This window comes from Malaclemys terrapin, chromosome 1 (genome assembly GCF_027887155.1).
Source record: "Malaclemys terrapin pileata isolate rMalTer1 chromosome 1, rMalTer1.hap1, whole genome shotgun sequence".
NCBI lineage: Eukaryota > Metazoa > Chordata > Testudines > Emydidae > Malaclemys > Malaclemys terrapin.
This window is the reverse complement of record NC_071505.1, coordinates 133,611,166-133,623,384: the sequence shown is the minus strand read 5'-3', so window position 1 is coordinate 133,623,384 and position 12,219 is coordinate 133,611,166. Positions and strand designations below refer to the sequence as shown.

The window sequence follows — 12,219 nt, the reverse complement described above, 5'->3', positions numbered from 1 at the left end:
TTGCTAAACTGCTTAGTAATAGCAGCTATAATATCATTAAATTTAAATGAATTCTTTGCATTGGTCTTCACCCAGAGTATGTGAAGGAGATTCTCACACCATTTTTTTAGGTGACAAATCTGAGGAACTGTCCCAGATTGAGGTGTTAATAGAAATAGTTTTGGAATAAATTGGCAAATTAAACAGTACTAAGTCACTAGGACCAGATGGTATTCACCCAAGAGTTCTGAAGGAACTCAAATATGAAACTGCAGAACTACTAACTGTAGTATGTAACGTATCACTTAAATTAGCCTGCGCACCAAATGACTGGCAATTATAGGCCGGTAAGACTAACTTCAGTACTAGCTGAATCTAAAGTAAAGAACAGAATTATCCGACACATAGATGAACATGATATGTTGGGGAAGAGCCAGCACAGCTTCTATAAGGGAAAATATGCCTCACCAATCTATTAGAATTCTCAGAGAGGTCAACAAGTATGTGGACAAGAGTGATCCGGTTGATGCAGTGTACTTAGACTTTCAGAAAGCCTTGGACAAGGTCCCTCACTAAAGGCTCTTAAGCAAAGTAAGCAGTCATGGGATAAGAGGGAAGGTCCTCTCATGGATCAGTAACTGGTTAAAAGATAGGGAACAAAGGGTAGGGATAAATGACAGTTTAAAAATGGAAAAAGATAAATAGACTCTTTACTGGGACTAGTGCTGTTCAACATATTCATAAAGGATCTGAAAAGGGGGGTAAATAGTGAGGTGGCAAAGTTTGCAGACAATGCTAAATTATTCAAAATAGCTAAGTCTAAAGCTGACTGTGAAGAGTTACAAGGGGATTTCACTAAACTGAGTGGGCAACAAAATGGCAGATGATCTTCAATGTTAATAAGTGCAAAATAATGCACATTGGAAAAAAATAATCCCAAATATACGTATCAAACAATGAGTTCTAAATTAGTTGTTACCACTCAGGAAAGAGATCTTAGAGTCATTGTGGATAGTTCTATGAAAACATCTGCTGATTATGCAGCACCAGTGAGAAACAGCTAATAGAATGTTAGGAACCATGAGTAAAGAAGTATATAATACAACAGAAAATATCATAATGGCACTACATAAATCTAAGGTATGCCCACACTTCGAATACTGCTTGCAGTTCTTGTCACCCCACCTCAAAAAGGATATATTAGAATTGGAAAAGGCAACAAAAATTATTAGGGGTATGGAATGGCTTCCATATGAGGAGAGATTAAAAAGACTTGGACTATTGAGTTTAGAAAAGAGATGACTAAGGGGGTTATGACAGAGGTTTATAAAATAATGACTGGTGTGGAGAAAGTGAATAGAGAAGTGTTATTTACCCCTTCATATAACACAAGAACCAAGGGTCACCTAATGAATCATAGAAATCTAGGACAGGACTAAGTATTATCTAGACCAGGGGTGGGCAAACTATGGCCCGTGGACCGAATCCAGCCTATCAGGGCTTTGGATTTGGCCTGTGGGATTGCTCTGCACGCTGCCCTCACCTGCAGGCACCGCCCCCCGCAGCTCCCATTGGCCGGGAATGGGGAAACAAAGCCAATGGGAGCTTTGGGGGAGGTACCCACAGGCAAGGGCAGTGCGTGGAGCCCTTTGCTCTCCCTCCCCCAGGGGCCACAGGGACATGGTGCCGGCCACTTCCGGGAGCGGCGCAGGGCCAGAGCAGGCAGGCAGGCAGGGAGCCTGCCCTGACCCCAGTGCACGCTGCTACCACTCCAGAGCCGCTCCAGGTAAGCGGTGCTGGGCCAGAGCCCACAGCCCGAACACCTCCTGCACCCCGCACCCCGAATCCCTGCCCTGAGCCCCCTGCCGCAACCCTCCTGCACCCTAACCCCTACCCTGAGCCCCCTGCCACACCCCACACCCCTCCTGCACCCCAACCCCCTGCCCTGAGCCCCCTCCCACAGTCCGCACCCCTCTCCTGCACCCCAACCCCTTTCCCTGAGCCCTCTCGTACACCCTGCACCCCTCCTCTGCCCCAACCCCTTGCCCTGAGCCCCCTCATACACTCTGCACCCCCTCCCACACCCCACACTCCTTCCCGCACCCCAACCCCCTGCCCCAGCACCACATTCATGGCCCTGCATGCAATTTCCCCATCCAGATGTGGCTCTCAGACCAAAAAGTTTGCCCACCCCGATCTAGACCATCCCTGACAGGTGTTTGTCTAACTTCTTATTAAAAACCTTCAGTGATGGAGATTCCACATCCTCCCTAGGTAATTTGTTCAATAGCTTAACTACCCTGACAGTTAGAAAGTGTTTCCTAATATCTAACTTAAATCTCCCTTCCTACAGTTTATGCCCATTACTTCTTGTCTTGCCCTCAATCGTTAAGGAGAACAATTTATCACCCTCCTCTTTATAACAAACTTTTACATACTTGAAGACAGTTATTATGTCCCACCTCCATCTTCTCTGGTCCAAACTAAATAGACCCATTTTTTTTTTTAATCTTTCCTGGCAGGTCATGTGTTCTAGACCTTTAATCACTTGTGTTGCTCTCCTCTGTACTTTCTCCAATTTGTCCATCTTTTCCGAAGTGTGGTGCCCAGAAGTGGACACAGTACTCCAGTTAACGCCTTATCAGTGCTGAGTAGAGCAAAAGAATTACTTCTTGTGTCTTGCTTACAACACTCCCAATTATACATCCCAGAACAATGTTCACTTTTTTTTTGCAACAGTATTACATTGAAGATCCATATTTAGTTTGTGATCCACTATAACTCCCAGATCCCTTTCTGCAGTACTCCTTCCTAAACAGTCATTTCCCATTTTGTATTTATGCAATTGATTATTTCTTCTTAAGTGTAGTAGTTTGCATTTGTCTTATTGAATTGCATCCTATTTAATTCACACTATGTCTCCAGTTTGTCAAGATCATTCGGAATTCTAATTCTGTCTTCCAGTGTGCTTGTAACCCCGCCCAGCTTGGTATAGTCTGAAAATGTTGTAAGAGTACTCCCTGTGTCATTTAAATAATTTATGATGACATTAATAAGACCCACGACAGATCCCTACAGGAACCCACTTGATATGCTCTTTGAGGCAATTGTGAACCATTGATAACTACTCTCTGAGTACTTGTTTCCAGCCAGTTATGAACCCACTTTATAGTAGGTTCATCTAGGCTATATTTCTCTAATTTGTTTATGGGAAGGTCATGTGAGACAGTATCAAAAGTTTTACTTAAGTAGAGATATCAATTAATAGGCAGCAGATTTAAAACAAACAGCAGCAAGTACATCTTCACACAACACACAGTCAACTGTGAAACTTATTGCCAGGGGATGTTGTGAAGGCCAAAAATATAACAGGGTTCACAAAAAAATTAGGTAAGTTCCTGGAGGATAGGTCCATCAATGGCTATTAGCCAAAATGGTCAGGGATGCAACCACATGCTCTGAGTACCCCTAAACCTCTTGTGCTGTTCTGTTCATTCCCTCTGAAGCATCTGGCACTAGCAACTGTTGGAAGACAATACTGGTCTAGATGGTCTGACCCAGTATGGCCAGTCTTGTGTTCTTATGTTCTCTCAGGGAGAGGAGCGGTTTTGGCAGAGTTAGCAGAATAACATGATAAAGGAATTTTAGAAATGCTCATACCCTTTCTTTCCTGGCACAGGTCCATTTCCACCTAGAAAAATTAGGCTTCTGTAAAAGATATTGTCTGGATGAACAGCTGAAATTTAATTTTCCCCCTTCATATTCACACCAAGTAATTGCACACGTGGTCCTATTTGTGGATGGTGCAGTCAGATCCTTGCCTTAATTAATTTCTTCTGTACCAGAGCTCTGGTGAGAAGTTAAAGGAACACCATTCCCTTTCTATGGTTCATAGTGTCCTGTCCCATTCAAAATGCATCAAGAGCCTGGATTTTCAGAAGTACTGAGCACTCACAGCTCCCACTGAAGTCAATGGCAACTCAGTTACTGTGAAAAATCAGGACCAAATACATTTCATTTGCTGGTCTGTCTTTTTCTGTTAGGGATACAGAACAGTGGTATCTCTGCACTGTCATCTTTGCTGTCAGCAATAAAGTAATTGCATTTGCCTCCGAGCATGCAGGCCTGGCTGTGGAGTGTCTAGTCACATGCTTGTCTGATTGTATTATTGGCTCTCTGCCAGGTGCTCAGGTATTACAAGGCTGGGGACCATGCAGGTATATAAATAGAATAGTTAGGGGTTTTGGCATATGGTTTTGGGTAGCCTGGCCCACAGCAGTGTCCTGTCCCATGTAAAATGTAACATTGCCAGTGCACATGCACAAGAGTGCAAGTTTCAGATTTGCTTTCCGCGAGATTCTTGCAAGTAAGGCAAGACTGTGACTGTTCACATCCCTGCATGGAGGACAAGCACAAGGCCTATTCACCATGTCAGTCAGGGGTGGCTTTACCAAGGGTACATGGATTCAGTTGCACCCACAGAAATGATGAAACCCAGGGGCCAAACCCGAGTGGTGCTGTGACCCCATGTGCCAAGTCACAATGCCTGGAGTGGGTAGCCAGGCCCAGCCCTGCGAGACAGGAGCCGCTGCTGTGACGTGAAAGTGGAGCAGGCAGGGGGCGGGAAGAAAGCTCACTCTCTAGCCCCTCTTCCTCCCCGCCCCAGCATTTCTGCCACACAGGGCCAGGATTAGGAACGCAGTGCCAGGGCAAACGGTGCTGCTGAGAGTGATCAGTGCTCTGCTTGACGACAGTAGCGTGCACCCATTGAACGGGGAGGGTACATCTGTCCCTGACTGAAATCCCATGGAAGTGATGGAAGTGGGACTGGGGTGAATTTTGCCCAAAGAGCAAACAGGAAAGGGACACGAGCACGGCCCAAGCAAACTCACTGGCACATTCGCGTGAATACTCACAGACAATGTTTTGCTATATTCACCCAGCTCTGCTTGTGAATTGAATCACAATCGGAATTGGCTCTTGTCTCAGCAGAGGAAAGGTTACACACAGTGGTTCTCAACCTATTCACCAGCGTGGGCTGCATTTGCAGCTCTCTATGTGTTATGTGGGCAGCATCCACACAATATATATACTACCTGTATGACCCTGAGGATCTTACATGGACTGCAGCTGTGTGCTGATTGGGCCATGAGCCGCCCACGGACTGTGGGTTGAGAACCACTGGGCTGCGGCATTAATCACTGTGCTCCCATCAAACAACACAACACAATAGAACGATGTGTATTAACTCGATGGGTAGATTTGGTTTTGATTAAAAATGACATTACTGGATTACAGGCAAAAATGTAGTCATGGAAAATCAAGATTGCAAAAAACTGCGATTCCAACAGCAATGATAACTCACATTGCTAACATTAATTTGGCTACACTGAGCATCTTGCATACTTTTTTTACATTTTATAACATAACAATGGTGAGATAACAACTAGGAAGCAGGAATAGATAATACTGAATGCCAGTGCTACAGGCAACACAGGTAGCACAAAACTTTCTTTTATAAGACCCTGTTTTCAGTTGCTTATAACTTTGCCAAACTTAAATATGGAACAAAGATCAGTTAAGATTATTATTGGAACTTTAACTTTTGCATTTCCTAAAATTTTGTGATTTTAATTATACAGTCGTAACATTGCACTAAAGTAAGGGCTTGGTTTTGTTTGGGGTTGGGTTTGTTTGTTTGGGCATTTTTAATGTAAATTCATGTTTTAAGCAAATAAAGAGAGGAAGAACATTTTTCCTTTAGTTAACAGTTTGAGCATTTGAATGTTCAAAATTGAGCTTTAACATTCGCACCCCATTGAGATGAATGTAATAGAGCTTATTGTTATATTGACTGCGCTGTATTTCTGGAATGAGAAAAGATAGAGGGCCTGGAATACTCTAAGTGGGAGTGCCAGAACAGGTGGGGCCAGAGGGCCATGGCCCTCCCACTTTTTACTGGCCACAAGGGTGAGTGATAAGGGAGAAGGGGCAGACAGGGGTGAGCGGGGCGGGGGCCTTGTGGGGAAGAAGTGGTGCAGGAGGGGGGTCTCAGGGGAAGGGGCGTTGCGAGCGCGGGGGCTCAGGAGAATGGGCAGCATGAGGGTGGGGCCTCAGGGAGAAGGGGTAGCCTGAGGGCGGGGGCTCGGGGAGAAGGAGTGGTGTGGGGGTGGGGCGTATGGGGAAGGGGCAGTGCAGGGGCAGTGTCTTGAGGGGAAGGAGTGGCAAGGGGGAATGGGCCCTGGTGTGGGCTCCGGTAGCCCCCTACACTTTTAGGAAGCTTCCACTGTTCCTGACTCTAAGTATCTAAGAGCTACCATACTGGGTCTGACCATGGTCCACTTTACCCAGTATTCTGTCTCTATCAGTGGCCTGTACTGGAGCTTCAGGGACAGCATACAGAACAGGCCAATTATGGAGTGATCCACCCATCTTCCACTCCCTGCTTCTGGTGGTCAGAGGTTTAGAGTCACCCCAAACAGGGCTACATCCTTAACCATCTTGGCTAATTCTATCCTCCATGAACTTATCCAGTTCTTTTTCGAAGCCAGGTATACTTTTGGCCCTCATAAGGCAATGAGTTCCACAGTTTAGTTATGCATTGTGTGAAAAACACATCTCTCAAACTGCTTTGCACCATTTCAGAGATGCAAAACTGCGGTAAACCCACTATAACTGGCTGGTTAAACTGGGGCTTTGACTGCTTTGCATTACCAGAGTAGCAAAAAGAAGCCAGAATTCATCAGTGAATCTGGCCTAGAAACTTACTTTTTTTTAAAATGAAACCTTAAAATTTGCAGAATATTGGAGAATGTGGAAAAAACTGCTGAAAGACTCCAAAATTGTGGAGTCCAAGTCTCTCTCTCTCTCTCCTCCCCCTCCCCGCCCACCCACACACCAGTAGTGGTCTCACATCCTCGATGTTAAGGCACTTTTTTTTCTTTCAGGAGACAAGATAAAGAAGGCTGAGGTGTGGTGTTAATGCCTGTTTTGCTTCAGTCTTCACATTGTGACTAGACAAGGGAGAAAGAACAACAAGAGGACAGGAACGCAAGCCAAAACAGGGAAAGAACAGGTTAAAGAATACTCAGATGAGTTAGATGTATTCAAGTCAGCAGGGCCTGATGACATATACCCTAGGATACTTAAGGAACTAGCTGAAGCAATCTTGAAACCATTAGCGATGATTTTTGAGAACTCATGGAGGACTTGTGAGTCCCAGAGGACTGAAGAAGGGCAAACATAGTACCTGTCTTTAAAAAGGGGAACAAAGAGGACCTGGGGAATTATGAACCAGTCTGCCTAACTTCGATACCTGAAATGATACTGGAACAAATTATTAAACAATCAATCTGTAACCACCTAGAGGATAACAGGATAATATGTAATAGCCAACATGAATTTGTCATGAAGAAATCATGCCAAAGCAACCTAATTTCCTTCTTTGACAGTGTTATTGGTCTAGTGGATGGGGGCAAGTTGTAGACATGATATATCTTGATTTTAGTAAGGCTTTTGACACAGTTCCACATAACAGTCTCATAAGCAAACTAGTGGTTGAAAGACTGAATTCAAACAGTAGTTATCAATGGTTCCCTGTCAAACTTGGAAGATGTATCTAGTGGGATCCTGCAGAGGTCAGTCCTGGCTCCGGTACTATTTGATAGTTTCATTAATGACTTGGATAATGGAGTGTAGAGTATGCTTATAAAAGATGGGAAGGGTTGCTAGCACTGTAGAGGACAGAATTATAATTCAAAATCACCTTGACAAATTAGAGAATTGATTGGACTTCAACAAGATGAAATTCAATAAAGACAAATGCAAAGTACTACACTTAGACAGTAATCATCAAAAGCACAACTACACTATGGGAAATAACTGGTTAGGCAGCAGTACAGCTGAAAAGGAGCTGTGGCGGGGAAGGGTGTTATATCAGATCACACACAGTCAACAATGTGATTCAGTTCAGAAAAAGGCTAATATCATTCTGGGGTGTATTAACAAGAGTGTCATATGTAGGACACAGGAAGTTACAGTCCCACTCTACTCAGATCAGTGAGGCCTGTGTCCATTTCTGAGCACCACACTTTGGGAAGGATGTGGACAAACTGGAGAGAGTGCAGAAGAGAGTGACAAAAACGATAAAAGGTTTAGAAAACCTGACCTGTGAGGGAAGGTTAAAAATGGGTATGTTTAGTTTTGAGAAAGGAAGACTGAGGGGGAGCTGATAGTCTTTGAATATATTAAAGGCTGTTATAAAGAGGACAGTGATCAATTGTTCTCCACATGCTCTCTCTATGCTGAGCCTCGCTGCCTACTTTTTGAAATGCCAGTCTGCTATGGATTTGGGGATATTACAGATAACACCCCTGTTATGCAGGATGGGAGCATGCTGACAATTCAAGAAGGTGGCAGCTGGCAGAAGGGACTGAGCCAAAGAATCTATTGGCTTGCACTGGCTCACTGTCCCTGAAGCATGATCTTGGACCTACATTTGCAAGGAGATAGGCCCCTCTGTATTTGCAGAGCCACACTCTCTTGGCCTCTGGGTTCCCTGTCAGCACAAGTTTGGATCAGCATTTAATCCACCCTTGTCCATAGACAGCAGCTCTGCCAAGTGATCCCTAAGGGAGCCACCATCTGGCTAAGTCAGTAGGAGCAGCCCTGAGCATTTCTCGGCTGGCAGTTTCTCTTCACATATTTTACAATCCCTCACGCTACAGGAAAAAAAAATGTAAGAACAGCTTTGCCTAATTAATGGTTTGGAAAAAGGAATTTGTATTATTCTCAAGAGGTTCTTTCATAATCCAGCAAGGATGTTGTAATTAAATAAAGTTACCATCACTCATTTAAAGAATAAATGTAATTGGCAAAAAAGTCCATTTCAATTTAAGAGGAAGAGAGAAGGAATTGACTAAGGTACAAATTAAACGCTGAGGGCTTGATTTGAATTACACCGATGCTGGTGTAAATCAGGAGTAATGCCACAAAATCATGGACGTTATAGCCTTATAAAAACAAGTGTAAGGAAGAAGGAGAGTTGGGCCCCAAATGCTGGACACGAGGAAAGAGATAAATGTGAACATTAAGCTCTGTACTGACTGCACTGAATTATGCTGTTGGGTGGAAAAATCTGAGTGGACTATTCAGATGGAGAGCAGTCACATATTATAATTTAGGCTGGCAAAGGGCACCACTCAGCTGTTAAAATGACAAAAGTTTCAAGTGCAGTTTATGATCTGACTAAATATACCTTTCAGTAACAATAAAAATAAAAGAAGAAAATCCTGTCTATCCAGGGATGGCTTCTTTTCAACAGCATGCCCATAAAAATAAAAGGGGTGTTTAGATTTTATAGTAGTGAATAAATCCTATCCTTCCACAGCCTGGTTCTTGGACTGGTATGTATGTGTATAAAACTGTCATTTCAGGTTCCTCAGTTAGTTGTTGGGGTCAAAATCATGACGTCCTTACTCAGACAAAACTTCCACTGAAGTCACTGTAAATTTTATCTCAATAAGCAAGGATTAAAATCCAAGTATAAAGATTTCAAGTTTGCCCAGGCTCCTACATCAAAAGGTTTAGAAGATACATATATAGAAGAAGACACAGCTAAAGGCTTTCGAAGAACAACCTTTGTGTAACTCATTGATAATGGATGTCTAAATGTACTTGGAAAGCGAAAGATAGCAAAGATTAAAATAAAACCATTATAAAATGATGAGTAATAATATCTTACATATATAGTCAGTTGCATCCTGGAAGAACCCAAAATGCTTTATAAGTGCGCGCGTGCGCACACACACACACACACACACACACACACACACACACTGAGTTCATTTAATCCACTGCTGAAATACAATTACCTCTTGGGTGGAATGTGGCAGATATTTAGCATGCAGCACAGCACAACAGGCTGCAACAGGCAATGGAGAACAATACTACAATTTGTAGCGATAGGGTATGTTTACATTGCAAAGAAAAACCTGTGGCAGCAAGTCTCAAAGCCCAGTTCACTTGACTCGGGGCTGCAGGGCTAAAAATAGCAGTGTAGACATTCCAGGTCAGGAACTGAGCCTGGTTTTGGATCCTGGGCTCCAACCCGAGTGGGAATATCTACACTCCTGTGTATAATGCTGCAGCCCGAGCCCCATGAGAGTCAATTGACCCAGGCTCTGAGACTTGGTGTTGTGGGTTTTTCTTTGCAGTGTAGACTTATCCAAAGGTAATTACCATCAGTTGGCTGTTTGGCGACATATGAAATAAAATGATTGTCTTAGTTCAGTTCCCTAGGGGGCAGGTCTCCACATCACACATAAAAATGTGCTACCACAACCAGCAAACTAAAAACCCAGTTATCTCTCTGGTACCCAGGTGCAACTCCCATTGACTTCAATGGGATCTGGGACTTCAATGGGAGTTGGATCAACTCCTTAGAAGGGAATCCAAACATTGCATAACCAGTGGAGCCTGAACTTCTCTCGCTCCTCACTAGAATGGACCTTCAGGTCAGCACAGCCAGAGAGAGACGGTTATATTTACTCTGTAGTTAAATAGAGGAGATTTATCTCCAGAGCTGTCAGTCTCAGGCCTTTCACCAGCAGTTAATTCACTTTTTAAATTGTATTAAATCCTCCCCCCTGGATATAGCTTGCAGGGATTTATGGCAATTTTACAGAATAAAAGTACTGTGCTTCCCCAGACTGTGGAACAAATTACAGCAGGCACTGATATGGAAACAGGACAGGCTGATGAGAACTGTGAGCATCATTGCATTCTCACCTATGTGCGTGTAAATCGGGGCTCTCCAGTGGAGATACCCTGTATGTTTATATAACATAGCACATGTTAATATTGTATTATCTCTTTATAAGGAGATGTACGTGCTGTTCAATAAAAAAATCAGTAAAGAGAATATCTAAATTATGACAGGATCCAATGGTTGGAAGTTGAAGCTAGACAAATTCAGATTGGCAATAAGGTGTACATTGCTAACAGTGAGCATAATTAACCATTGGAACAATTTACTGAGGTCGTGGTGGATTCTCCATCACTGACAGTTTTTACATCAAGATCAGACGTCTTTCTAAAATATACGCTCTTGGAATTACTTTGGGGAAGTTCTACAACCTGTGTTATACAGGAAGTCAGATTAGTTTATCTCAATGGTGCCTTGTGGCCTTGGAATCTATGAACCTCTGTGAATTTATAGAGGACTTCAGTGTGGAACTGCAGCTTTCATGGTGACCAATCACTTCAAATGGCTTTTATTTTAAAAAAATTCTCTGAGTTGAAATATTGCTAAATATATGAAGGAAAGAAGAGAAACTATGAAGGAAAACCACAGGGGCAAGTCAAAATGATCTACAGTTCTCTCTGTATAATGCTGTTACATACCCTTTTCTGTTTTTGAACCAGTTGTTCCAGCTCTTGTTCTTTTGAAACGAGTTTATGTTCCAGCGCTTGACTGCGGGACTGAAACCTCTCTGTATCCTGCGAAATCAAAAGAGATGAACATTAGGCAAAAAGGCAGGGTTTTCATCATCAGGGCAGCATGGCCCAGAGGACAGGGCATAGGACTAGAAGTCAGATCTGGAAGTAAGGGGTAGATTTTTAACAGTGAGGGTTACTAGCCAATGGAACAGGTTACCTAAGGTTGTGGTGAATTCTCCATCACTTAGGAGGCCAGATCCTCAGCTGGTGTAAATTGGCATAGCTCCATTGACCTCAATGACTAAAGTTAGTGCACCTATACTGAGTAACACCAGCTCAGTTTCTGACCCACATAGGAGGTAAAATTTTCAAAAGTGCTTAAGGGACTTATGTTAAGCCCCATTTTCAAAAGTGATTTAGGCACATCTGAGCCTATGTCTGTGAGACTTAGGAGTCTATGTCACTTTTGAAAATGGGTCTAAAACTGCTAAATTGCTTCCACGTGTTTGAAAATTTTACCCTGGGTCTTTCTAAAGGATTTCCTGTAGTATTACCGGGCTCAGTACAGGTATTACTGGGTGAAATTCTATGGCCTTTCTTGTGCAGGTTATTATAAATGGTGCCTTCTAGCTTTAAAATCCATCACTTGCAATTGTGTGAATCAGGAGCAGCTCCGCCGAAGTTAACCGAAGTGGTGTAAAATTGATATAAGTGAGAAGAGAGTTAGGCCCTGGGTATTTACAGACCTCTCAGTTACTGCAGTGGCCCCACAAGCAGGTGATTACCCAAATATTCTATAAC

The 12,219-nt window shown here is 43.2% G+C and overlaps 1 protein-coding gene across 3 annotated transcripts in view; it reads right to left on the bottom strand.

Annotated features, from left to right (window-relative positions):
* CRACR2A (calcium release activated channel regulator 2A) overlaps nucleotides 1-12,219 on the bottom strand; it is a 114,546-nt gene that overhangs the window by 34,554 nt on the left and 67,773 nt on the right. For all 3 annotated transcript variants that reach the window (XM_054039459.1, XM_054039467.1, XM_054039449.1), the window contains exon 7: nucleotides 11,383-11,478. In XM_054039459.1, coding sequence (XP_053895434.1) covers nucleotides 11,383-11,478 — 96 coding nt within the window. The remainder of the gene's footprint in view (nucleotides 1-11,382; nucleotides 11,479-12,219) is intronic.